The sequence below is a fragment of the Carcharhinus amblyrhynchos genome, chromosome 23 (assembly GCF_965287045.1).
Source record: "Carcharhinus amblyrhynchos chromosome 23, sCarAmb.v2.hapA, whole genome shotgun sequence".
In the NCBI taxonomy this organism is placed as follows: Eukaryota; Metazoa; Chordata; class Chondrichthyes; order Carcharhiniformes; family Carcharhinidae; genus Carcharhinus; species Carcharhinus amblyrhynchos.
Genome location: NC_137346.1, coordinates 45,954,723 through 45,982,504, shown reverse-complemented (window position 1 = coordinate 45,982,504; position 27,782 = coordinate 45,954,723). Strand labels below are relative to the sequence as shown.

The window sequence follows — 27,782 nt, the reverse complement described above, 5'->3', positions numbered from 1 at the left end:
TCTGTATGAATATGTTATCCCTGTTTCCTCATTGTCCAAAGATGTGTGGGTTAGGTTGAATGCTATGCTAATTATTCCTGAGTGTCGGGGGGATTAGCAGGATAAATATATGGGGTTATGGGCATTGAGTTTGGGTGAGATTAATGACAGTGCAGGTTTGATGGGGCGAATGGCCTCCTTCTGCACTGTGGGAATCTTATAATTCAAATGCATTTCTGGAAAACTACTTACAAAACATGTGTTCTGGATCCTGTTTAATAGGAACAAGCTATCGAAGTGCTAACACGATCAAGTCTGGAAGTTGAACTGGCAGCAAAAGACCGTGAGATAATGCAATTAGTTGAAGATGTGCAGAGGTTGCAGGCAAACCTGACCAAACTCCGTGAGACCTCAGCAAGTCAAGTCTCACAACTAGAACAGCAGCTCAGTGCAAAGAACAGCACGCTCAAAGTAAGAGAACATTCTCAATTTTTAATTATAGCTTTCATTAAATTAATGTATTTATGGTAGCAGATTTCAGACTTTTTTAAATCCTGTAATTTTTGAAGCATGTGTAATTTCTTGCCTTACTTGCCTGTTCTGGGGTTACATTTCTTATTTAAATTAAAAAGACATTGAATCATTTGAGCAATTGGGTCGGCTCCTGTGTATCACTGTGGGGTATGGCGAGTAGGTGATTCAGAGCTTCATTGCTAAGGAGAGCAAATAACTTGCAGGAATTTAAATAATTTGGAGACCAGGTAGGAAGCTATGTAAACTTTGTTATTTCAACCAACCTACAAGATAGATGGTCTTCAACAAGGTGGGATGATGACTGTATGATTAAAATGAAAATTCGTTTGAATAAGGTTTTGGATCTGATCGGAAGTTGTACACAGCTGGTGATGAGTTCTGCAGAATGTTACATTTTGTATTGTACTATTTTTAAATTACATTTTTAAATGTTTTTGTTATATTTTATAAATCATTCTGTTTGTTTTGAAGCAACTAGAGGAAAAGCTGAAAGGGCAGTCTGACTATGAAGAGATTAAAAAAGAGCTGAGGTGAGTGTTGATTGAAGATGTAGGTTCTGTTTCCCTACATCATAAATTTAGCATGAAAGTTGAGTTGTCGTTCACTTGTATTTCTAGAAACTACTTCGCTTATTTTCTTCTCCCAATGTTATGGAATCAGACCTCCCTGTATACACAGTTATTGCTGTAGTTCTGTAGCTTGAAGATCTCCCAGGAGGATACTTGAGGGGTGTGAGGTGGCATCACACCTCCATTGATCCCCGAGATCTAACACAGATGGCTTGGCTAACAATTGAGTATTTTCCTTCTAGCGAGCCCTGAAGGTGATTGTTGGTCAAAGGTGGGATTTGATTTGGATTATTCTCATCAGAACAGAAAGCTGCTGGATCATTTCCTGAAAATGTATTTTATTGTTAATATTTTCAATTGGAATTTGTTCTCATGGTTCTTTCTTCTGCCTTTGATGATAGTTCTATCAGATGTGCATATTTTCCAGGGGGTCAATTGAGTCTCTATCCAAAATTGTAAAACTATTATTATCTGATTAATTATATTGCCATCACTATAGAATTATTGAAGAAGGCCATTTGGGCCATCATGTCTGTGCCAGCTCTTTGAAAAGAGCTACAGGATTAGCTCCACTCCACTGTTCTTTTCCCAATTGTTTCAAAAAGTTTTATATTATATATGTATATATATACCAATTACTTTTTAAATCTGTTTTCACTATCCTTAAGACAGACACTATCCTTGACAGAGAAAAAAAATCTAATGGACACATTCATCAGAATGGATAATGCTATTTTAAAGATTGTTTGAAGTAGTATTTATTTCCACAAACATTTTTTTTCTCACTGTAATCCATTTATTTTTCTTACTGAAGAGTCTCAGAAGTTGAGACATGAGAGGTTTACGTTTATTTGAAAAATGAATCTGAACATAAGTAGCTATTGCTTCTGATCCCCAGTATACACTAAAATTGTGATAGACAGAAGTAAAAATTAATAATTTTAATTTCAGTTCAAAGAACTTTGCCTATTAATTTATTGCAAGTGAAGTGAATTGACATCTGGCATTTAATGGATTATTTTAGTTAGACTGAGGATTTCAACTAAACGAGTTGTATCCTGTCGCTTTGAACAGTACTTTGACAAACGTAGCAATTTACTTAAACTAACACTTGTCAGCATTTTACAGTTGTCATGCACGGAAGTCTTAAGGTGGAGTATGGAAAATCTCAAGCACACAACACCTTTCTCTGTCATGTTACCACTCATTTTGTTCTTAAACCTGGTTGCTGAAGTATGAATGGTCTCGCAAGGTGCTCTGCTTTCACTATGATTATATAGCATCACTTGCCCTTTAGCAAAGTTACTCTTCTTATATGAGCAGTTCACTTTCCAGAAGTTAGTTGGTATGTGCTGGCCTATCAAGCTGTCATTGTGGTCTTTCGTTATGATATTGTAGCCAAATTTGCTGATGACACAAAGATAGATGGGAAATCAAGTTGTGAGGAGAGACAGATGCGTGGGCAGAAGTTTGACAGATTGAATTTAATGTGGGCAAAATGTGAGTTTGTCCACTTTGGTGTGAAGAATAGGAAATCAGAATATTATTTGAATGGAGAGAAATGGCAGAGTGCTGCAGTACAAAAGGATTTTGGGTGTCCTCAGACATGAATCACAAAATGTTGGTATGCAGGCACAGCAAATAATTAGAGAGGCAAATGGAATGTTAGCCTTTATCGCAAGAGGAATAGAGTATGAAAGTAGGGAAGTCTTACTACAATAATGTAGGGCATTGATCAGACCGCACTTAGAGTGCTTTGGACAGCTTTGGCCTCCTCATTTAAAGGAGGATATACTTGCAATAGAAACAGTTCAGAGAAGGTTCACTGAGTGAATTGCTGGGAGGATAGACTCTGTTTTATGAGGAAAGGTTGAGCAGGTTGGGTCTATTCGCACTGGAGTTTAGAAGAATAAAAAGCGATCTTATTGAAAACGTATGAGATTTGGGGGGGGGCTTGCAAAGCTGGATATTGAGCATGGCTAACCAAAGTGGAGAAGGTTCGTTTGGGAAGACACCAAGCACATCACGAGACTTTGTCAGCAACTTGCAGAAGCATAGTTGGAGGAAACGCACAAACCTTCAAACCACTCATCTACTCAAATCTTAAAACACCAATTGCCCCGCATGTTGCAGAGCCTGCATAATGTGCATTGGATGTACAAACCATTAAATTGGAGTAGCAGCAAGTCATCCATAATCCCATGAAACTTCCCAAGAAACGAGAACTGAGAAGACTGGAGGCACAATTTAAAAACTTTCCTGTTAAGACAGAGTTGAAGAGGAATTTCTTTATGCAGATATTTGAAATTCTCTTCCCCGAGATGCAGTGGAGGCTAGGTTTTGGATATATTCAAGGCTGAGTAGACAGATTTAGCAGGGAGTCATGGTTTTGGGCAGCTGAGGTTGGGTGTGCCATTGAAAGAACGCAAAGCTAAGGCCACAGTCCACAGTCAGATCAGCCTTCACATTATTCAGTGGCAGAGAAGTCTTGAGAGCTAATTGTGTTCCTATTTCTTTCCTGTCATGAGTAATCAGTTGAACTAATCAGCAAAACTCTAAATATTTCAAAGAAATTTAAAGTTCAGTGGAGCAATTTAACTATTTAATCATATTCTTACTTTCTGACTATTTGTATAGCTTCAATCTACCTGTGTACTCTAGTTAAAGAGGTGATTTTAGTGTTTTACCCTACACCTTCATGTCTTTTGTCATTTTAGCTCTCCTGTCTTGCATCCTATCACAGATCTTCCTTTTTGTTCTTTTTCCTACCCCCCCCCGCCCCCCGCCACCTTTTCATTTAGAACTGATTGCACTTCTCATCTTTCTCAGTTCTGATTAAAGATCTTTGGCCTGAAATGCTAACTCTCTCTCTGTCCACAAATCTGCTGAGTATTTTCCAGTGTTGTCTGTTTCATTTTATGCAGATTAAATTTTGATGATTGCCTTTTGCATTGTTGCTGTTAAATCCAAGATTTAGTGCGAGTTTATCATAGAATAGAATCCCTACAGTGCAAAGAAGGCCATTCAGCCCATAGCTATTGCACCGACAACAATCCTAGCCAGGCCCTAACCCCATGTAATTACCCTGCTAATCCCCCTGACACTAAAGGACAATTTAGCCTGGCCAGTCAACCTGACCCTGCACATCTTTGGACTGTGTGAGGAAACCGGAACACCTGGAGGAGATCCACGCAGACAACGGGAGAATTTGCAAACTCCACACAGACAGTAGCCCAAGACTGGAATTGAACCCAGGTCCCTGGCGCTGTGAGGCAGCAGTGCTAATCATGCCACCCACATTTATATTAGTTTTAGAATTAATTAGCATTAACAGCAACATCATACATTATCTTTAATTTGGTAAACTGTTGCAGGTCACTTCACAAGAGCGATATTACATAACATTTGACACCATAATAAGGAGTTATAAGGATAGCTGATCAAAGATTTAGCCAAGGAAGTAGATTTTAAGCAGTGTCTTAAGGAGAGTAGTTAGACATGTTTAAATGAGTTAAGACATTGTCTTTCCTGTGAGGAAGGTGTGCCATGACGAGTCCTGTCAAACTCTTTTGGAGCTGCAGTCCAATTCTGTTTCATTGGAACACTTTATTAACCAAACTGTGTGGGCTGTATGAGAATTGAATAAATGAGCAGATGTTCCCTTTGCAGTGTTGCTTGCCGTTATTGCAAGATGGTCAAAATAATGTTTTCGGAAAGTTGTCAAGGTGCAAAGTAAAAATATGTACTTTTCACAATCAAAATCTGTCCCCGTTTTTATTTTTACCTTGCATCTAGCCAGACCAAATCTTAGGTTGGTGCTTAGTTGACTGTAAATTTTTATAGTGCACAACAACTTCTTACATTTATATGTAACTTTTAATTTAGTAAAACATCCCAAGGTGATTCACAGGATCATAGGTAACGTTTTCTGTTTAAATTTACACTTCAAGGGGATTGCATTTGAAGCCTTAATTTGGTCCCAAATTTGGTAAATTTGTTTTGGATGATGGTTGTGAAATTATGACTATATATAGATTGGTTCCTTCCTTATTTGCCATAGTCATGTTCTGATTAGAATATGCAGAAATGGTATCTTTTTATTTTAACAAATAATTCATTGCAGATTGAGACAGTTCAGTTGTAAATGATCTGACATGAATAACCCCTAAAGCATTTAAAGCTTCACAATCAGCACAGGGGGGCTTGAAAGCTTTTGACAGCTTAAAATGTTGCATTCTTATTAACCTTTATATTTGCCCTCTGAAAACCCTTATGGAATTACATATGGAGCAACCTTGTTGGTTTTATAACATTACTTTGCAGCTCGAATAGTTATGTTGAAATTAAAAGCTTTTATTGTAACATGGTACAGTGATGATATTGAAGGTCGTATTTCTTCTGTTTTGTGTATTAACACCTGGAAGTGCATATATTGCTCCTAGTATTCTGGATAACGTAATGGAATGTTTGCAGCTGAATACTAAACAATAAATACAACCCAATTTTCCCCTTATTTCCAGTATCCTGAAGTCGATGGAATTTGTAGCATCAGAAGGAACTGGATCACAGGTAGGTTCAATTGGAATCTAATAGTTTTCTGTACTTGATATATAAGTTACAATTTTTCATAAGGAATGTTGTAAAATAAAATGGAGGTGATATGTAGATGGTATCTATCAAAATAATGCGTTACGGTAAATTCTGAAGTTTTTCGGTCAGTAATTGATTTGAAATGTTAAGGATCAGCATTCTGGATATGTATCTCTCTGCAGTTTTTATAAGCCACCTGGATTTTGTTTGCTTTATTAAGAAGACTTTAGGTCTCCATCATAGATGGGTGTACCTCAGTCAATTCCCCATTATTGTTAAAGACAATTAACCTGGGGCACTGCAGATGTATAAAGTACTACATGGAGCAGTTCCCATTAAATAATACATGTGCCAAATTAAAAAGTTCATTGCAATCATTTCACAAAACATCCAAATATTGTGAACTGTGATGAGAATAGTGATAGCTATCAAGAGAGCATTGGTTGTTGAAATGGGCAGACTTGTGGCAGATAACATTTAATGTCAAGAAGCATCAAGTGGTGCTTTCTGGTAGGAAGAATGAGAGGTAATATGAAATAAAGGACACAATTCAAATGGGGTGTCCAACTGAGATTTCACAGGAGTATATGAGCACAAATGTTTGAAATGGCAGGGCGGATTTAAAAAGTATTTAAAAGGCATCACGGAGGTTTAAATAGAAGCTTGGAATACAAAAACAAGGAAGTTATGATGCACCACCACAAAACTCTTTCAGCCTCAACTGAAGTATTGTACCCAATTCTTTAAGAAGGCTTTAGAGAGGGCATAGAAATACTTTACAAGGATAGTTTCATGGATGAGAGACTTCTATTATGTAAATGGATTGGAAAAGCTGCATTATTCTCCATGGGGAAGAGAAGATTGAGAGGAGATTTGATTGAGGTGTTCAAAACCAGGAAGGGTCCATGCGGAGCAAATAAAGAGAAACAGCTCCCGTTGATGGGAGGGTTGAGAGTCAGAGAACACTGATTGAAGGCGATTGGCAAAAGAACCAACAACAGCATGAGGAAAAATGATTTTAGTCAGAAGAATTGTTACAATCTGGAATGTATTGTTTGAGAGCATGGTGGAGGCATGTTCAAAATGAAAATTTGATGCATCTGAAGAGAGAATATTTGCAGATCTTTAGAGAGTAGGCAGGCTATGGGACTAGCCAAGTTGCTCTTGCAGAGACCTGACTTGGACAAGATGGACCAAATGGCCTTGTCCCTGTGCTGTAACCATTCAGTGATTCATTCTAATGACCGGTCATATAACTTACAGCTGAATTTGAGTTTTGCCTATAACTTTCTAACATTTTAGTTGCTTGTTTGCAAGGGTACTTAAAAAAAGGAAAATACTGATTCATTATTGCAGTAACTAGAGTAATTTGCAATCATATCTAAGACTGTAATGTTAGTGTGAGAAAGGTTGGGAAATTTACAGCAAACTGATCTAATAAACAGTTGTGCATTTGAAAGCTGTACAGAAACCACATAATCGTAAGGAGTTGGTATTGAGTTGCAGAACATATATTTGTACGTAGCACATTGATTATTATAAAAAAACCTAATTCCCTTCCAGTTAATTTGAAAGCATAACTTTAGGGTTATCTTTACATGTCTGGCACCTGTATGTGCAGTACCTGTACCATTACTGACACATGCTTTGTACCTATCAGTAGTATTTCTATAACTCAACGAGGTGCAATATGAATATGCTCATCACTCAGCTTTGAGTGTTCCTTAACTTAAATGCTAGGTCAAACTGACGAGGGAATTATAAACCCCTCAAGTTGAATGTTATGCCTTTAAATGCTAATGGTAAGCTGTATTTTCTTTACAAGTTCTATTTTTGCAGATTGATCTTTTGCACCTGAACACATGAATTCTTTGTTTTACCTCTCACATGTCTAGAACATAAACTGAGAATGTAAGCTGCTTTTTCATTGCTTTGAACAGAATTTCAAGGAAATATGAGCTAGTCTGGGGACATGAATCTGGGAAGCACTGGCATCTTTAGATTGTGGGGGTCAATTTGTTACACGAGTTATACATCTTGAGCTAGGTTGATGAGAAGTGTGGGTTAGGAGACAGTTAGATCATGGGATTCTAGTTATCCTCATTTACTGTTCTTCCTACTAGCATTAAAATTACAGCAACAGCTTTTGTTACATGGTCAGACTTCGGGGTTTTTGTGCAATTTTTAAGGATTTATGATTAGTAAGAAACTACTTAAAGTGCTGATGAGGTATGTTAATTTACAGAGAACATCTTGATATTTAAAGTAATTTATCAAAGAAGTAGGAAGCTCTTGTAAACCTCTGCATTAATGCATAATTTATAATGCAGTATAAACAGTGCATAGCATTTTGCCATTACAATAATATTACATTGGATAGTTTATTTCTTAATATAAAAGCCATCATCTTGCATGTCAGTCATCAAATGTAGCATAAAATTCATGTTAAATCGAATAGTTTTTAATCATGATTGAATTTTTTGATTCAAATTGCATTAACCCTTTTCCTTTTCCAAATCTGAAATTCGTGATGGTGCTTGAATTGATTGCAAACTTTCATGGACTTTGGATTTTCTGTGTCATGTCTGTAAAAATAGGTTAATCCTTTGATGGTGGGATTACAAACCCCTTACCTACCCACACACAAATCTGTAAGCCCCTTCTTCCCCTGCCACATTCGCTGGTGAATAGGATTCAGGTAAAAGCAACCCTAGCTGGAGGCTGATTTTGGGGATGGAAACAAAAATTAGCTTTCCTCGGGTATGAATGTAATGTATTTGATTACAACAGGACAATACAAAGGTTACTTGGGAATGGGTTAAAAGTCTTCCCCTCTTGAACTGTAAGATAACATTTCTTGTCATATTCTCACTGTGGTTTGCATTGCTGAGTATTGTGCACATTGTTAGAATAGCCATTTTTTAACGGGAATAGGGAAGAGAGCAGAAATGTTGTTCCTTTGCCAGAAAGCTTGAGCAGAAATGTAGGATTGTTTTGTAAAATTATCCTTTGTCTGTCAAAGGAGATTATGCATTAGTTCCTTCATAATGAGATAATGCACATTTCAACATAAATTACATTATTTCATCCTGTGTTTGTCAATAAACAAGATGATTTGCCAGTCACTTTAATACAACAGCCTGCCTTTAAAGGATTTCTCTACTAAAAGAGGTTGCCTTGGGCTACATGTCTGCCGTTAATTTTGATTCTCAATGAATCCTTGATTAAGCAAGATAACTATAAAATATCACACATTTAACATTAAATAAATCTGACTACATGACTGTTGTTTTATCAGGACACATCCAAAACCCTAGAGGTACTTCTGCTGGAGAAGAACCGCTCATTGCAATCTGAAAATGCAACTCTGCGTATCACCAACAGTGACCTTAGTGGTAGGTCTTTGCGTTTGCAGCTTATATTGCTGTGTTTGGGGAATGTGAGAAACAGATCCTGAGATCAAAGCCTGCAATAGCGCATGGCAACAAGATTAATGTGTGTTACTCCCTTCTAAAGCACTAAATTGTGTGTTTGTGTACTTGTACAGACTGGGTAATAGGAAGAAGCTTTCAGACCTTGGAGACAGTCGTTTTAAAAAAAGACCAGATTTTGCCTGAATTTTATCTTGATGCATTTGGGTATATAAGCTGTGTTTTTTCTCATTGGTTTATGCCTGAGTATATATTCAATAGTGATTACAGTATTTAATTAAATGTAATTAATGTCGTTTTGTATTGCTGCAGCTATCTCTCTGGGTAGAGTTTTGTATCTGTTAAACTGTTAAACATTGCCTGTTAGTGGCACTTAGACAAAGGAAATGTTTGATATGGGCTGCTTAAATGCTTGTCAGGGATTCTCCAGGCTGCCATTTACAAGAAAGGTACAAACAACAAATGCATGACATCTGTCTTTGGGGGCTAGTCTGGCATATTCAAATTTGACCAGTTGTGTCAGCTGAAAGCCCTTTTTAAACCTGCAATTTTGGGCTAAAGTTTGCTTTTTTTTATGGTTTTACTTTTCACTCCCCCATAATGCATTGTGTTTGACCTTTCTTGTAGGGTCAGCTGGGAGAATTGGGAAAGACCGACCTGAGAGTCTGCGCCCTTCGACCTCACCATCTTCCCCTCCCTCTAAGTTGCTGCGCAACGCGAATGAGCAGGCTTCCAGTGCTAACGGTACGCACCAATTCTCACCGACGGTTTTAGGTCAAGATTTTTTCAACTCATCATTGACAAGCTCCCCGTTCCCCCTGGCCTCTGCAGGGAAATTTGCACTTAACTCACTTCTTCAGCGGCAGCTAATGCAGTCCTTCTACACCAAGGCAATGCAGGATGCGGGAAGCACAACCATGCTTTTTCCAACAGGTCCCTACAGCACAAATTCCATATCATCGCCAAGCCCCATCCAGCAGAGCTCTGACCTAAATGGAATGATCCCTTCACCCAGCCAGTCAGAGAGTGCTGGAAGCATATCTGAGGGCGAAGAGCTGGACACAGCAGAAATTGCACGGCAAGTTAAAGAGCAGCTGATCAAGCACAATATTGGCCAACGGATATTTGGACATTATGTACTGGGGTTGTCTCAAGGCTCTGTAAGTGAGATACTGGCCAGACCCAAACCATGGAATAAGCTGACTGTTCGAGGGAAGGAGCCTTTTCACAAGATGAAGCAGTTCCTGTCCGATGAACAGAACATTCTGGCCCTGCGGAGCATCCAGGGCAGGCAAAGAGGTGGGTGATGGATTTAACTTCCTTCCTTCTAAATATCTTAAAGAAACATTATTCCTTCAGTTGTCCTGTCTTTCTTGGGCCATCTATTACTCTGACATTGGCTGTACTAAATAAGGGAGGAAGAGGAAAACACTACTCACGCCTCTTTATGGCTGTTCCCCTGGTAGGTCAGTAAATAACTGCAGTGCCTGGTTTGGTACTATACCATATGCAGAAAGATGGTCCCTGGTCAATTCTGGGATAGCTGATCTCAGGGTGGATCTAACAATTAGTCTCACTAGCTATTGGCTGAGAAGATAGACAATGAAGACCAGGATTCCTATGTTTATTGAGTTACATAAGAAATAGGAGCAGGAATAGAACATACAGCCAGCCCCTCAAGGATGCCCTGTCATTCTGTGCATACATGGCTGATATTTAGTTTCAACTTCACTTTTCCGCACACTTTATATATCCTTTGATTCCTGAGAAGCTAAACATATGTCTCTCTCAGCCTTAGATTCAATGATGGAGCATCCAAACTCTCCAAGGTAGCAAATTCCAAGGACTCAGAATTCTTTGAGTGAAGAAATTTCTCCTCATCTCAATTTTAAATGATCCTCCCCTTATCCTTAGACTGTGTGTCCATGTTCTTGATTCCCATGATGTGGAGATTAGACTGGGGTAAGCACAGTAAGAAGTCTGTCGACATCAGGTTAAAGTCCAACAGGTTTATTGGGTAACACAAGCTCTCGGAGCACTGCCCCTTCATCAAATAGGGAATATTTAAACACAAACTCAATTTACAAGATAATGTTTGGAATGCAAATCTTTACAGGTAATCAAGTCTTAAAGTCTTACAGTGTGGGTGAAGCGAGAGTTAAGCACACGTTGAAGAGGTGTGTAATGTCTCCAGCCAGGATAGTTAGTGGCCTTCACAGTACACAACAACACAGAATCGCTAAGCAGAAACTGACAGCCAAACTCCGCACACATGAGGATGGTCTCAACAGGATCTTTGGGTTCATGTCACACTATCTGTAACCCCCACAGTTTGCCTGGGCTTGCAAAATCTCACTAACTGTCCTGGCTGGAGACAATACACATTTCAATAACCTGTGCTTAACCCTCTCTCCATCACATTGTCTGTACCTTTACCTGTAAAGACTCGCATTCCAACCATTATCTTGTAAATTGAGTTTGTGTTTATATAGGTTTGTTCTCACTGGAGGTTGAGGGGAGACCTGATAGAAGTCTACAAGATTATGACAGGCATGGACAGAGTGGACAGTCAGAAGCTTTTTCCCAGGGTGGAAGAGTCAGTTACTAGGGGGCACAGGTTTAAGGTGCGAGGAGCAAAGTTTAAAGGAGTTGTATGAGGCAGATTTTTTACACAGAGAGTAGTAGGTGCCTGGAATTCGTTGCCAGGGGAGGGAGGAGAAGTGGATTCGGTAGTGACTTTTAAGGGGTGTCTTGACAAATACATAAATAGGATGGGAATAGAGGGAAATGGTGCCCAGAAGCATAGGAAGTTTTTGTTAAGTGGAGCAGCATGGTCGGTGCAGGCTTGGGGGCCGTAGGGCCTATTCTTGTGCTGTAATTTTCTTTGTTCTTTGTTCTATTTGCCCTGTTCGTGAACACAACTCCCACTCCCCTGATCAAGGGCCAGTGCTCCAAAAGCTTGCATTACCAAGTAAACTGTTGGACTTTAACCTGGTATTGTGAGACTTCTTACTTGATTCCCCAGCTAGGGGAACTCGGTATCTACCCAGTCAGAATCTTGAATGTTCCAACAAGGTCCTGTCCCATCCTTTTTAATCTCCAAAGAATAGATATCCTATTTACTTAGCCTTGGCATCGGACAAACATCTCATCGTAGAAACCAATCCAGTGAACCTCTGCTGTACTGAATCCGATACAAGTACATTACAGAACTCAGCCACAATTGTTTAAGCTCACTTATAAGATGTCATAAATGTGCTTGACGTCTTCCCAGTCATGAGTTAGCAGCTATTGTGGTTGAGGGAAGAACACCATATGAAAATTGGTGTTATTACAGAAAGAGAGCACTGCATACTTAAAAATCAAAACCAAAAACCTTGCTGCTTACAGAATCCCTGACAGATTCAGAAATTAAATTTGACTTTGAACATGGCAACTCAAAATCTTAATAGGGCTACTAAAAGGAATACTGTGTCTTTAGGTTGTTATATTGATCTTGCAATGTGATTTTAGTTTGCAAAATATTTTATTTCCATCCATCAGCATTGTCATTTTAATACATTTTCAGAATGGATGTTTTCTTTAGAGATGGCAGTGTTGACTTTTGGCTTTGTACTTCCTCTCAATACTGCAAGCTTTTGAGATCCTCTCCATATATATTACCCAAACCTCCCTGGCGCATTTGAATTAACTGTACTGTGCACTCAACACACCCATCACAACCAACCTAAGACCTTTTCTGGTGCTGAGGTACATCTCACCTTGAAATAGATTTACAAAATTAAATGGAAAACTTTTACTCTCGTGGAAAGAGTGTGTCTTTACTGTAATAAGCTGTGGCTGATGTCTCAGGGTTTGATGTTTATTTGAGAACAAACTCATCCACGATCTGATCTCATTGCCACTAAAGGTATTCAAAATATGTCAGTCACAGGTTTATTTATCAGAAATATAGTATTGCAGTAATACTCCATTTGAAAGTCATTTCATTAAACACAGCAAGTCAGCTTCCTGTAGCTCAGTTTATATATCCGAGTCACAAAACTATTAAGATCACAGATTCAGTCCCAATGTGCTGAGTTAATTGGTCTCCAGCAGAGCACTGTAGTTGACCTGAGTATTCCTGGTTTGGGAACAGGAAATGGCCAGGGTTCCTGCTCCTGATTGGTAATCAACAACCAATATTGGAAATTAGGGAGAGTGGATGTGAATGAGGCAGGTTCAGGCTTAGTTAACATTTCTCTGTCCTCCATCCTCTGAAAAATACTTAGCGAGGCTTGCTGTCAAAGCTCTGAGTATTGACCTGTAGGTAATGTACCCAATGAGGACAGGAGGCAGCAACGGATCAACATCTTCAGGAATTGTAGAATCATAACAGTAAAGGTGGAAACCATTCAGCCCTTCATATCTATGCCTGCTCTGTAAGATCAACTTGGCGAATTCTCTAGCCTTTCCACAAAGCCCTTTGATCCTAGTGACCCCTGATTGAAGTCAGGTGAACCCACTGTTTATCTTCCTCATATCCAAAAAACAGCTGTTCACCGCAGCTCCCTGTTTCCTGTCACCCAGCCAGCTTTGTATCTAAGCAGCCACTGTCTCTGCCATTAGATCACCTCTTAATAGAAAACAAGTCTAGTGTATGCAACCGATCCTTGTAACTCAACTGGGAGCTGGGGCTTTTCCCTTTTGAGTGGAGGAGGATGAGAGGTGACTTAATAGATGTTTATAAGATGATGAGGGGGATAGATAGAGTGGACGTGCATTTCCTCGGGTGGATGTAACTTTTACTAGGGGGCATAACTATAAGGTTCATGGTGGGAGATACAGGAGGGATGTCTGAGGTAGATTCTTTACTCAGAGAGTGGTTGGGATGTGGAATGCACTGCCTGCTGTGATTGTGGAGTTGGACACTTCAGGAAATTTCAAGTGGTTATTGGATAGGCACGTGGAGCACACCAGAATGATAGGGAGTGGGATAGCTTGATCTTGGGTTTGGACATAGCTTGGCACTACATTGAGGGCCAAAAGGCCCATACTATGCTGTACTGATCTATCTATCTAACTATTCAGGTTTTGGGATCATTTTGGTGAACGTGTGTCGGATTGCTTCAAAGGCAAATATATCCCTGCTGAGTGTGGTGCACAAAACGGAGCACAGTTCAATTGATGCAATCTAACGAGAGCACTATTAATTCTCAATGTAAAACTTCCTTCCTTTATGATCTAATACAATCATATGAAAAAATATGGCCACGTGAAGATCCTCCAGTCTAGTCTCTCTGGTCTTTCCCACCCAATTGTAAAATCTTGTGAATTACAAGATATACTCTCCATCCCACCAGAAACCATGGGATCTTCTGGGAGAGGCAAAAAAAACAGGTAAATTAGAATAATTGAACCATTACGGCATTGTAGGAAACCAGTCAGTTCCGTAGTCCTGCACATTTATTTCCCTCAATTGTCCAGCCAATTTCCTTTGGAAATTATTGATTCTTTCCATTTTCATAGGCAGTGGGTTGCAGGTCATTACCAGTAGATATTTAAGAAAGATTCTTTCTCAAATCTTTCCTGTATCTCTTGCTTCAAACCTTAAATCTGTGTCCCTAGACTTTGTACAACCAACCAATGGGAACAGCCTTGCTCTGTCTACTTTATCAAGCCTGTTATAATCTTGTACACCTCTATCAAATATCACCTCAATCTCCTTTGCTCCAAGGAACTTCTCCAACCTGATCTTGTAGCTGCACTCCCTCATCCTTAGAATCATTCTGGTGCATCTCCTTTGTTACCTCTCACGGTGGTCGGAACCTGGCAAGACAAACAGTACAAGGAAGGAACATTTGCTGAAAGTATTTAGGAGTAATGTGTGCCGAGCAAAAAGCAGGTTTTAGTATTTTCTCTGACAGTGCTTTATGTTGTACAGCTTTTGTGGTTTTCTATGTATTTTATAAAGTAGGAAGCTGAGATACCATATTCTGTTGACTGCCTGTCACCAAATTGAGCTGTAAATGTGCCGTATTCTTAAGTATATTAAATATATTGTGACTAATACTGTAGTACAGGGACTAGTACAGGTGATTTTATTTTCAAGGTATGCTTCTCTATAATCGCAATTGTCAAAAAACTTTGCACAGAAGAACACAGCTTGCTGATTGGTACATAATTCCAGCCTTCCTGGTGTACATGTTACCATTTTGATTCCTGTCAGTTTTGTATTGTCTGGCACTGATTAAAACTAACCTGGAAATGGGATCTGTTCAACAAATTTTCTGGAACCCGATCTTTACCTCTGAATAATTTCTCCGCTGGAAAAATAAACACATATTTTAGATATGTAGTAAGTCTGTTTTGGCCCCATTCTGCTTCACTCCCAAACTGCGCAGAACAATCCTGCTGCTTGGCTTTACAATTAATTGTCTCATTTTGAAATCCCACCTCATCTTGGCATCCGTCTTCACAACCTAACATCCACACCCCCATTAGGTTATTTCCTGCCTTTCTCCAATTTCTCTTCTGTCCATTTTCAAAATGTTACTCCAATTGATAGCTGTAGTTGTGTAACCATTAATAAAGTGGGAAGGTAAAATATTGATTTGATTTATTATTGTTACATGTATTAACATGCAGTGAAAATTATTGTTTCTTGCGTGTTATACAGACAAAGCATACCATTCATAGAGAAGGAAACAGTGCAGAATGTAGTGTTACAATCATAACTGGGGTGTAGAGAAAGATCAACTAAAGAAATTGAATTAAAGCATTGTTAGAGAGTTTAAAAGAGTTAGAATGAAGTTTTAGAAGCATAGAACGAGAGTAGAGGATAGAATTGGAAGGTATGTTGGGCACAGCTTGCGAGAAGTCCCCTCGCTCTGGCGCCATCTTGGATCCACATCTCTCAGTTTGACATTGACATAAAAAGAGCACTGTAAAATTCTGAAACTATGGAATGGAAACAAAAAGGGTGCAAGTTTGCATGTGTGTAGGCATGTGAAAAAAGGAGAGGCTGTAATGTTGCAGTTGGAAATGTGTCATCAGATAAGATGGTTGAATATAAGATGAGGTGGCGCTATAAACTTTTTAATGGGGAGGTAAACTTTAAATAAAAACTTTATAAGGAGCTGAGAAAGCAAATTTTAAACAGACAAGACAAGGCAAAGCTCGACCAGGGTAGTTTTTAAATATTGATCTTGTGATGGAAGCAGTCCAGATCCCTAGTACTGCAACAATTGCCACAACTAAATCATCTTTATCAATACTAGACACTGCTCTTTCTGTGTTCTCCCGACTGGAACAGAGATAAACGATTGATTAAATTTGTAAATACATGACCTTTGATATGTTCCTTTATAGTCTCTCAGAACACACACATCTGTGCAAACTTGGCAGCCTGAAATTTGTGTGGAGAAGCATTATGTTTAATAGTCAAGGACATCAGTTTCGCATTGCCTCATAAAAAGGTGTTGTGAGACTTCTGGTGGATTTGTTGTGCTTTTCTGAGTTTAGAGCTCTTCTTGTTAAAAGCCAGTACAAGGTATTGTTTATAGCAAAGTTTGTGAATAGCACAAATCCAGAATTGAAAAGACAAAAGTTCCAAATTTAACAAAGGCACTGTTAAATCTGAGTGTATTTAAGGTCATGATATTGTCCGGTAGTATTGAAATGAGCTGTGTGATCTGAGAAGGCATTCTTTCACTAAGAGAACATGAGTGCTGGAGCCAGAAGCGTCTGAGAAATGTCACCTATCCAGTTCATCTTTCAGAAATCTGTTTATTTCATCATCAGTGTCAATGCAGCTAATTTTAAATGTAGTTTTTGTAACTTAGCTATTTAACATCATGTTTTTTGCAGAAAGGTTGCCTTCCCCTTCCTCATTACGAAGATACCATTTTATCAGTTTAATCTTGGATACAGTTGTGCTTGATGAGGTTTTTGTAATCGGTTCTTATCAAATATTGACGTATTTTGTTCTTCAAATTTTCCTGTAAAATGCAACAAATTACAGGGAAATGTTAAACTTGTTGAATGAACAAATAATTGTAAAACAAACTGCAACCTAGATAAATATTAACTGGTATATTTCGGTAGGTAGACAATGGAGGTGACTTATGCACTAGATGCAATTTTGGGTAGGGCAGAGGAATAAACGGATCTGAATACAAATACATTGATGACAGAATTATCCCACGGGTTAGCAAGGCCATTAATTTAAAAAAAAGCAAAGGTTTTATTTCTAGAGGACTAGGCTTAAGAAGTTGGGTTATTTATGCTAACACTGTATCAAACACGTGTTAGACCACATTTAGATTGTTATGTGCAGTTCTAATTGTCATGTTATAAAATAGAAGCACAGGAGAGAAGGTTCATAAGAATAATACCAGAAATGCTTGAGAATACCGACCAGGAAATGATAGGCTGGGTCTCTTCTCTTGAACAAAAGGCTGAACAGTGACCAAATGCAGGTCTTTAAAATGATAAAACATTTTCATAGAGTGGATGCGGGGAGAATGTTTCCTCTTGTGGGGAAAAGCATAACTAGAGGCACCCAAGAAATACAACAGGGAATTCAGAAGAAACCTCTTTACCCAGAAAGTGCTGAGAATGTGCAACTCACTATCACAGGGAATAGTTGAAGTGGATGGTGTAGATAATTTAAGGGAAAGCTAGATAAGCATCTAAATGAGAGGGAATCAATGGTTATAGTGGTAGAATTAGAAAAAAAAAGATATAGGAGGTTCAGGCACAAACACCAGCATAGATAGATGAGTGATTGGTCTGTTTCTGTGCCGTATAGTCTATATAATCTAAAATGTAATTTTTGTAATAAATGTGCTGCGCAGATAGCCAGTATAGAGCAGACCAGAAGTATATAATAAAAGAAAATATCTTCACAGAAAATTAAACATCATTAATGCAAAAATGTTACTTTCGGTTAGAGTGAGCAAGCGTTTAGGTTGATGGTGCACAGGAAACGTAGGAGAAATTTGTAAAGAGGTCATGGGATACAGGTATATCACATTACTGTAGTAATACATTGAATTAGTTATATCAATAAATTTCACAATATAACAAGAAATAGGAGCAGAAGTCAGCCATGTGGCCCCTTGAGCCTCCTCCACCATTCAATGAGATAATGGCTAAACTTTTATGGCAGCTCCACTTTCCAACCCAACTCATATATTCCTTGATTCCTTAGCCTCAAAAACCTTTTATACAAAAATCTTGAATGTACTCAAAAACTGAGTATTAATAGCCCTCTGAGGCAGAGAACTCCAAAGAGTGTTCCAAATTAAGAAATTTCTCATGAGTTCTAAATAGCTGGCTTCATATTCTGAGATTCATAGTCCCTTTTGACTCTATAGCCAGGGGGAAACAGACTTTCACAAAGTACCCTGCCAAGCCCTGTAAAAATTGTACATGTTTCAATGAAACCACCTCTTGTTGTAAACTCTTGACAGTATAGGCCCATTGCACTCAATCTGCTCTCGTAGGCCAATCCCTTCACCCCAGGAATCAATAGTGGACTTTATTGCATCCCCCTCTTAAGGGGGATGCAATAAAACTGTGCTTTGTACTCTAGGTGTGTTCTAACCAAAGCCCTACGTAATTTCAGCAAGACCTCCTCACTCTTGTACTCCAACCCCTTTGTAATATACAAAATATTTATGGATCATTTGCCTTGCTTAAAGGCTTGTTTTATCTACATGCTACCAATCCGTGATTCAGGTACAAGCACATCTCAATCCTCCTGTACACCTACGTTTGCTAGTGTCACACCTTTAAAAAGAAATCTGCTTTTCCATTCCTCTTCTCAAACTTGATAATTTCATAGTTGACCATATTATACTCCACTTGCTGCCTACTGGCACTTGAATTCCTATTTTCAACCAGAATAAAGGCTTATGAAAATTAAGTAATCGTTTGGAGAATAAGGAGGCTACTGATTTGATTTGATTTGTTTATTATTGTTACTTGTATTAGGATACAGTGAAAAGTATTGTTTCTTGTGCCCAAACAGACGGAGCATATCATACATAGAGAAGGAAAGGAGAGGGTGCAGAATGTAACATCAACATCAGGGTTATTGGTGCAAGTGCTATTTTAAAATGATTTTTGTGCCACTGCGGATCATAAAGATATCTCTGTCATGAAGCTCAACTGCCCTTTCCCACCTTCCTTCTCATCATCGGAAACACAATCCATTAAAACAAATCAGTGACAGTATATATTGTGTGCTCCAGTGTATAGCATGCTAGGTCACTGTAAAAAGACAAAAACACTCCCCCTTGTTTTTTATTCTTATCAAAACTTGTTTTTTAACAGAGGTTCCAGGCCAGAACATACAAAGAGTGTTGCAGGAAGTAAAGAAACGAAGATATGGTTCAGAAGGTAGGTCCTGGGATGTTCTGTTAATTACAGCCAATAGGATTCATGTAACATAGTAAATATACAAAACACAAGTTATGTGGTCTGATACTGGCCTGGAATCTGCTGGAAAACAGATAATGTAAGTATAAAAATTCAAGGCGTTAACTCCTTAAAGCTGCAATGAGCAACGGTTTAATGCTTATAATTTAAATCAATTTTTGAGCACACTTATTATCATCGAACTGCATTTTAATAAATTCCTAATTGCAAGTTGGTTATTTTAAATAATTTGATTATCATTTGTAACTGTGTAAATTTAATGAAAAGGATTGCTCTGCAGTTTAAGTGACTCAGAGAGCTTGGCTGCTGGGAGGTTACTTGGGAGATTAGGTGTCTTTTTGTCTTTTTGACATAGAAACTGGAAGCAGGATAGGCCATTTGGCTCTTCAAGCCTGCTCTGCCATTCATTTTGATCATGAACAATCATCAAATTCAATATCTTGCCTTCCTCCCATATCCCTTGATTCTTTAACCCCTAGAGCTGTATCTAATTTCTTCTTGAAATCACACAATGTTTTGGTCTCAACTACCTTCTGTGGTAGTGAATTCCACAGACTCACCACTTTTGGGTGAACAAATTTCTCCTCACCTCAGTCCTAAAATGTTTACCCCTTATCCTCAAACTATGACCTCTGGTTCTGGACTCCTCCAACTTCAGTAACATTCTTTCTGAATCTACCCTATCAAACCCTCTTAGAATTTTATAAGTTTCTATGAGATCCCCTCTCACGCTTCTAAACGCCAATGAATTCATCCTAACTGATTTAGTCTCTTCTCATTGCCATCCAGGAATCAGCTTGGTAAATCTTTGTACTCTCTCTATAGCAAAGACGTGCTTCCTCAGATAAAGGCAATAAAATTGCATACAATACTCCAGGTGTGACCTCACCAATGCAATAGAATTGCAGTAGAACATCCCTAATCCTATACTCAAATCCACTTGCTATGAAGGCCAACATACCATTTGCCTTCTTTACTGCCTGTTGTACTTGTGTGCTTATTTTCAGTGACAGATGCACAAGGATACCAAAGTCTCGTTGAGTATTCACCTCTCAATTTACACCCATTCAAGTAATAATCTTCCTTTCTATGTTTGCTACTGAAGTGGTTAGTCTTTCATTCATTCACTTTGTATTGCATCTGCCAAGCATATGTTCATACACACACCTTGTCCAAATCACATGAAAGCATCTCTGCATCCTCCTCACAGTTCACACTCCCATCAAACTTTGTATCATCTGCAAATTTGGAGTTAATACATCTAGTTCCCCCTTCCAAATCATTAATATATGTGAACAGTTGGGGTCCTAGCACAGGTCCCTGTGGTACCCCATTAGTCCCTGCCTGTCAATTAGAAAAGGGTCCATTTATGCCAACCCTTTGCTTCCTATCTGCTAACCAGCTTTCATCTCAAGGCACTACCTCCAATCCCATTTACTTTAACTTTACATAATAATCTGCCACGTGAGACTTTGTCAAAAGCTTTACGAAGCCTAAATAAACCACATCCACCGGTTCTAATTAGACCACATCCACAGTCAAACTGCACACAGTGGAAGGTGCATGTTTTACCTTGCAATCTGGAGCAAAATTAAGTTGTTCAGAGAGCAATAAGTGTACTTCAACAAATTTGATTTAAAAAGCATTGCAGCTTTAAGTGATGACTGACATAAATTAACAGTTGTAATTTAGTGAAGCTTATGGCTTGAATTACTTCTGTGATCTGTTACCTGGGGATATTCAGAAGACTGGAATCTGCTTTGTTAGCTGATCCACAGGTTGTCTCAAGTTTTGTTCATCAGCTGAAGTTCCTATGACCCAATAGTTTCTGACTACATACAGCAGCTTGGTCAAGTAAAATATTGATTGTATAACTTGGGTAATTAAGATGTTTTAATACATTCTGGTTAGCTGCATGATCACCCTGTTAGATTGATGAGATGGAATGAAATGGAGAATTTAACCCTATGAAGGCCATGTGATATTTTTAGAAAGCTCCAAGTTGTATTTATTTTAAACCTATTTCTGACTAAGTTACTGGATATATTTTTAGTTGCAGTAAAATCCTTCCTTTTTTGAAAAAGGTTGTAACTTGGGTAGGGTGACCAGTTTGTGATTTTATCCAAGTCAAATTAGTTATGTGTTCATACTTTAACCTAATCTAGGGGATTCAGCAACATTCTTTCTTAACCCATTGGTTGCCACATTTTTAGATAAATGGTTGCGATTATACCTCAGAAATAACGTGTCTGTGAAATGCTTTGTGATGTTCCAAAAATGTGTAAAGTGCAAGTTATAGTTACTGAAATTGACTGATTGTTGTTGAGCTAGAATTTCAGGGAAATGCATTGCTTGCGTACCTTAACTGGTGCCTTTGCTGTTATTTTTGCCAGCTCTACTGTGACATAGTTCATTAAAAAAAATTTGACATGGGAATTGGAATTGATCACGCTATAGACAAGGCAGTTGTAGAGTGCTATATTCAGGATGAAATAAATAAGCTGTCAGAGTGAATGGGTAAAATTTACAAATAGTGAAGCTTACGTTGTTACAGGATATATGTTTGTAATTTTCACTTGTGCTCTTTTAGAGCTGTTGTATAATAGGATTGGTAAGGATTCATGAGGTAGAAATCTGTTGCTGATGTGACGCAGAATGGGCAATGCCAGATCGGCCACCTGTTCTGTGCAGTGCCTCATATTAATTCCATTGACATGTTTACTTCCCTTGTGTCTTGCACCAATTACGTTGTAGACGTATGCATGCATCCTGCCAAATTGCATAGAATGTTGGTTAAACCCATTACAGTCATCATAATGTTGTGCTGAAAACAACACAACAGAACCTTACCTAACAAAACAAAAATTGGCGACCTAGAGTTTCCAGTTGTCTCTTACAGTGACTTTCACCAATTCTTATTTGGAATCTTAGATGGAATGCTTACAGGCATAGCAGTGCCCGTCATTGAGAGGGATGAAGTAGGAAAAGATGGCCAGAAAATTACCTTACAAAATATTCCTCCTCCAAGATAATGATGATAAGCCATGAATAATCAGATGACAGGAGTTCTGCTTTCCTGCCCACATGAGGACTTCAGGGCAGCAAGATGTCGTGATTCTTATTGGCAAGATGGTCTTTTTTAGCTGAAAAGATACTTCCACATCTATGAGATAATTTTAGTTTTTATTTCAACAAAATAATGTGGCTAAAGTCACTAAAATCCCTGTGAATATGACCATGTTTTGTGTCGGTGGAGCCACATTGGTCACTTTATATTACAAGGATGTATTTGAAGAGTATTACCTTCAGCAGGCCCAGCACCTTTTTATTAATCGTAATGTTCACACGCTTATAAAATTTCCTAGGTACAGAGAAAATAGAGTGCTTTGCAGAAGGCTTTTGAAGGTTGGAAGGGAGCTGACAATACAGAGATAAGGAGAGTGGGAGGTCCATTGAAAGGGGTCATACTAATAAAAATATGGATTGGACAAGCATGGAATGGGAATAAGACTGTTTCTGAGGAACCGAGGGCATGTGCAGAGACTTGTGACCACAGGAGATCTCAGCTGTTGGAATGCATGAGATTAAGCCAGTAATGAAAAATCATTGCTCTGAGGAACAGGGTTCTATGGGCTTGGCAAAGATGGTGTACAGTTGAAAGCAGTGATGAGTAGTAATTTGTGCAAACTGCAAGTTGGAAGACTAAGTATAGTTGTGAAATAGTGCAATCTTAAATAGAGTCATAGAGGTTTACAGCATGGAAACAAGCCCTTCAGTCCAACTTGTCCATGCCGCCCTTTCTTTTTCATCCCAAAGCTAATTCCAGTTGCCAGCATTTGGCCCGTATCCGTCTATACCCATCGTACCCATGTAACGATCTAAATGCTTTTTAAAAGACAGCATTGTATCCGCCTCTACTACTACCTCTGGCACCTTGTTCCAGGCACCCACCACCCTCTGTGTAAAAAAAAATTACCCCTCTGGACCCTTTTGTATCTCTCCCCTCTCACCTTAAACCTATGCCCTCGAGTTTTAGACTCCCCTACCTTTGGAAAAAGATATTGACTATCTAGCTGATCTGTGCCCCTCATTATTTTCTGGACCTCTATAAGATCACCCCTCAGCCTCCTACACTCCAGAGAAAAAAGTCCCAGTCTATCCAGCCTCTCCTTATAACTCAATCCATCAAGTCCCAGTAGCATCCTAGTAAATCTTTTCTGCACTCTTTCTAGTTTCATAATATTCTTTCTATAATAGGGTGACCAGAATTGCACACAGTATTCCAAGTGTTGTCTTGTACAACTTCAACAAGACACCCCATCTCCTGTGTTCAATGTTCTGATCAATGAAACCAAGTATGCTGAATGCCGCCTTCACCACTCTGTCCACCTGTGACTCCACTTTCAAGGAGCTATGAACATGTACCCCTAGATCTCTTTGTTCTGTAACTCTCCCCAGCACCCTACCATTAACTGAGTAAGTCCTGCCCTGGTTCAATGTACCAAAATGTGCCACCTCGCATTTGTCTGAATTGAACTCCATCTGCCATTCGTCAGCCCACTGGTATTAAAGTTGGTAATGAAGTTGAGAGTGAAGAAACAACCCCCACCGCTCCCCCCCCCACCCCACCCCCCAGCAGAAAATTGCTGGTAATTTTCATTATATTGGAGCTAGTTTGGATAGTTTGAGACGTTTCAATCATCTGTCGAAATAACAACTGTAATCTCATAAAATGCACTTTAACAATTGACATATTTTTAAAGAAAACCCTGTCATAGCATAAAATGGCAATCCACATTACTGAAACCAAAGAAAACTGAGATGATAGTAATGTGACATATGAGATACACAACATTCTATCCCTATCATCTCTCAAGTGACATGAGCTCATATTGATTTCTTGTTGCTTCTTTTTATTTGACATGATTTGATGTGACTCATTGCATTCAATTTTCATTTCTGACACGTTTAATTTAGATATACTGTTGTTAGCAGCACTGTAATTCTATTTAATGGGACACAGTTATGATCCTTTCTCAGTGTAAATCTGTATTGCAACATGTTTTTTGTTTTCTAACATCTGACACTAAATTTCTTTGAAACCAAGGCCTATTAAATAAGCTCAGCTCAGATTTGCACATTAAACACATCAGTATGTTTGACCAATATTTTTGTTTTGGTGATAATGTATACAGAAGGGTCCATTACTGTGCTGTACTGTTCTTTGTTCTTTGATACATGTGCCGTTGTTGTATCTTTGGTGTAGATGTGATTTTCATTTAAACCACATCATCAGTATGCTTAAACTGGGTTCTAGTTTTACCTTTCATTTAACTCTGAGAGAGGCTGCTTAAGGTGCCTAAAGGTACAATATAAGCTGTACAGTCAGAAATTGTTGGAACCTCTGCATACATCCTTTATATAATCGTCTGCAACTTCTTCATTAGTGAAAAAGAAAAATAAGGTCCTTAGTGGCTAATTTCTGAGAGATACTATTGCAGTTCTCACCAGATTGGTCTCCCAGAGTGACTCCTGATACAATTCCTATACTGAGCTGGCTTCTCTCAGCAGGTTGAAGCCACACTAGGGCCATTTGAATTAGTTACAGTTACTGTGAGTTCGGAAAATATTTCTGTATCCTATCAGTATCTAGTGACCCTTCTGGAGAACGTACGTTGCTGGGGCCCCTGTGGGTGAATAGCCTGCTAATACTCACTGTGAGAGATCAAATTGACGTAATTGACACATGGGGAGGTAGTGAGCAAAGAAATGAAAGGGGAAGAGGGCAGTTTATTAATTCATGGAGTGACTGAGGTTGGATCAGGGCAACTGAAATTTGGAAAAGCAAATTGTTGGTTAGAGCAGTGTGTTGACACAGGTGAATACAGGTCCTACTGCAATGTTTTTTCATGTGCCAAGCACTCAGTCTGATGGAATTAGCTGCTTGTACTTTATTGAAGAAGTGTATGTGGTATGTGCCAGCATGAACACATATCTTACTGGTGCAGATGTTGGCATGGTGTCCCATTGCACTGGTAGACACTCAACAACACCTGGAAAGTATTTGCAGTGCAGAGAGATTTAAAAGCAGGGAGTAAGCATTGAGAATTATTTTATAAGAAAAATTCAAGTCCCCAGCACAAGTTCTATTTAGTGGGTTTGTTGGGGTGTGCAGGAGTGAGCTGCTCTTATAACCAGCAGCTGACTGACAGATTAATTACCAGAATGGGAGTTATTGGAGGTCAGCCAGTATTTGTGACTTTGGATGGAGCTCATTGCTGGTAGATATAGATTAGGCTTCCCTACAAGAGTCCCAGGGCTGCTTGTCATTATACATCAGGCTTCCTCGGTTGTAGTGAGTTTTGTCTGTCGTCAATGGGTCTGTGTGATGGAGTGGTTCGTGACAACAGAACGTTCCGTGCCAGGAGAATATTGATAGTTGGTGGAAGTATATATGCACAACAGCTCTCTCAGTGGGCTCACAGCAGAGCAGCCCTTGGGAGAAGGATGCAAAGAATCACATAGGTGCCTGTTCAAATGACTTGGAACCAAAGCCTCGAGCATTAAAAAGAATTGTTCATTGAAGTCCCCGGCATGCCCGAGGCATGTTTCAGAGGCACTTTCAGGCATGCAAAACTTGTCATCTTTATTAATATCAAAACCATGTTCATGAAGTGTCCTCTTAATATTGAGGTCACAGAAGTACATCCATGCTGTCAATTGTTAAATAGCTGCAATGCTTTGTTAATTTTAGTTGTTTCCAGTAAAGAATTACTTGCTGTGTGCTTGATCCATAATGTGTACAAAACAAAATGAATCTTACATAGCTACTTATCCAATATTGTAATGTGAAGAAATCCACCAAACATGGATTATAAGGTACATTTAGACCACAACGATTTTATCACCTTTTCACCAACATCACACCAAACCCAGCTCATATTAGTATCTTAGTGTTACAGCCTAGTCAGTTTTAGTTTATCTCCTGAGCTGTTGGACAGAAGATGGTGGAAAATTGCTCTTCCTCTCTTCTGCTGGCCTATTTTTTCTGCCTCTGCCTTTCTCCTCCTGTTCATTAGACCTCTTTTTCAGCAGAGCAGTGCTCCACATGGCACAGGGAAGCTGAGGCACCTCACACCACACCTCTCTATGGCTTCCTCATTTTGGGTCCTGCACTGTAAAGAGAGGAAATTTTGCTTACTGTTCCTAAAAAAAAAAGCAGTGGTTTTAGTGTTTTTAAATTAAATCAGTGCAAAATACAGTGAAGAACCCTCCATCCCAATGAGAAGAAACATCGATAGGAAGATTAAAACAATCTCGGATCTGCAGCTTCTGATCTACCTTTGTTATTTTGTTTTCAATATGTGGTCCACCACAGTTTGCTCTATAGTTTTGTTTCCATTTGTGTTATTTGCTTGGGATAGAGTAGCAAGTTCTGTTAAACCCTTGGATCAGGTTTTCTTTCTGGGGAGTGACATGAAACTAGTTCAGGCTTGCACTTGGCTAATGAAGCAAGTCAAGGAGCAAACGGGTAACAGTGTGGAAATTTGAGGAACGGATGGAAGGAACAAGAAAACTCAGCACATGCGTGTGTTTCTGATCTGTAGTGCATGTATCAGAGGATTCCGGGTGTTAAGAGTACAGACAAGTAAGAAACAGAGGGCTTGCTTCTGTCTGCTAGCAGAGATGTATTCATCCAAGAATGAAGTTATTCATTTTGTGTTGGGAAGGGACAAGAATGGGCAGTGCAGAAGTTATTTTTAGGTGAGGTGAGACAGGATGTCAGTATGTCAGAGACTTTTTTTGTATGGTTCTTTTTGTGTCCATAATAATTAGAAATGAGAATGCAGAGATGGCTCTGGGATTTGACTGGTTAATATTCTGAGATGCAGTTGGTTGAAGGGAGAAGCAGATGGGGCAATTGACTTAGGGATTTGATTGGTGTGCAGCTGGCTGAATTCATCCATGGATTAGGAAATTGATCATTGGCAACCCAGTGGTGCTGGGACTCTGCGTGGACAGGATCATCTATTGAACTGTCCTGTTGACTCCTGAGATGCTTGTGGTTACAGGGCAGTTCTTTCCTGTCTGATAGGTGATAGGAAAGGGAATAAGGACACAACTTCACCCAGAAACATTTAAAAAGCAGTAAGACAAATGGTTGAATTGAGAAATCAGAGGTTGATCTAGAGTTATGCAATTCTGTTTTAATTACTGTAAAATGCCATTCTGTTTGCAACTGTATTTGAAGTTT

General features: G+C 38.9%; 1 protein-coding gene across 5 annotated transcripts in view; it reads left to right on the top strand.

Moving 5' to 3' along the window:
- cux1a (cut-like homeobox 1a) overlaps positions 1-27,782 on the top strand; it is a 507,476-nt gene that overhangs the window by 373,781 nt on the left and 105,913 nt on the right. For 3 of the 5 annotated variants that reach the window (XM_080211030.1, XM_080211031.1, XM_080211028.1), the window contains exons 11-16: positions 262-450; positions 985-1,043; positions 5,603-5,651; positions 8,971-9,067; positions 9,731-10,402; positions 19,424-19,489. In XM_080211030.1, coding sequence (XP_080067156.1) covers positions 262-450; positions 985-1,043; positions 5,603-5,651; positions 8,971-9,067; positions 9,731-10,402; positions 19,424-19,489 — 1,132 coding nt within the window. The remainder of the gene's footprint in view (positions 1-261; positions 451-984; positions 1,044-5,602; positions 5,652-8,970; positions 9,068-9,730; positions 10,403-19,423; positions 19,490-27,782) is intronic. The other 2 variants (XM_080211032.1, XM_080211029.1) reach the window with 1 other exon arrangement.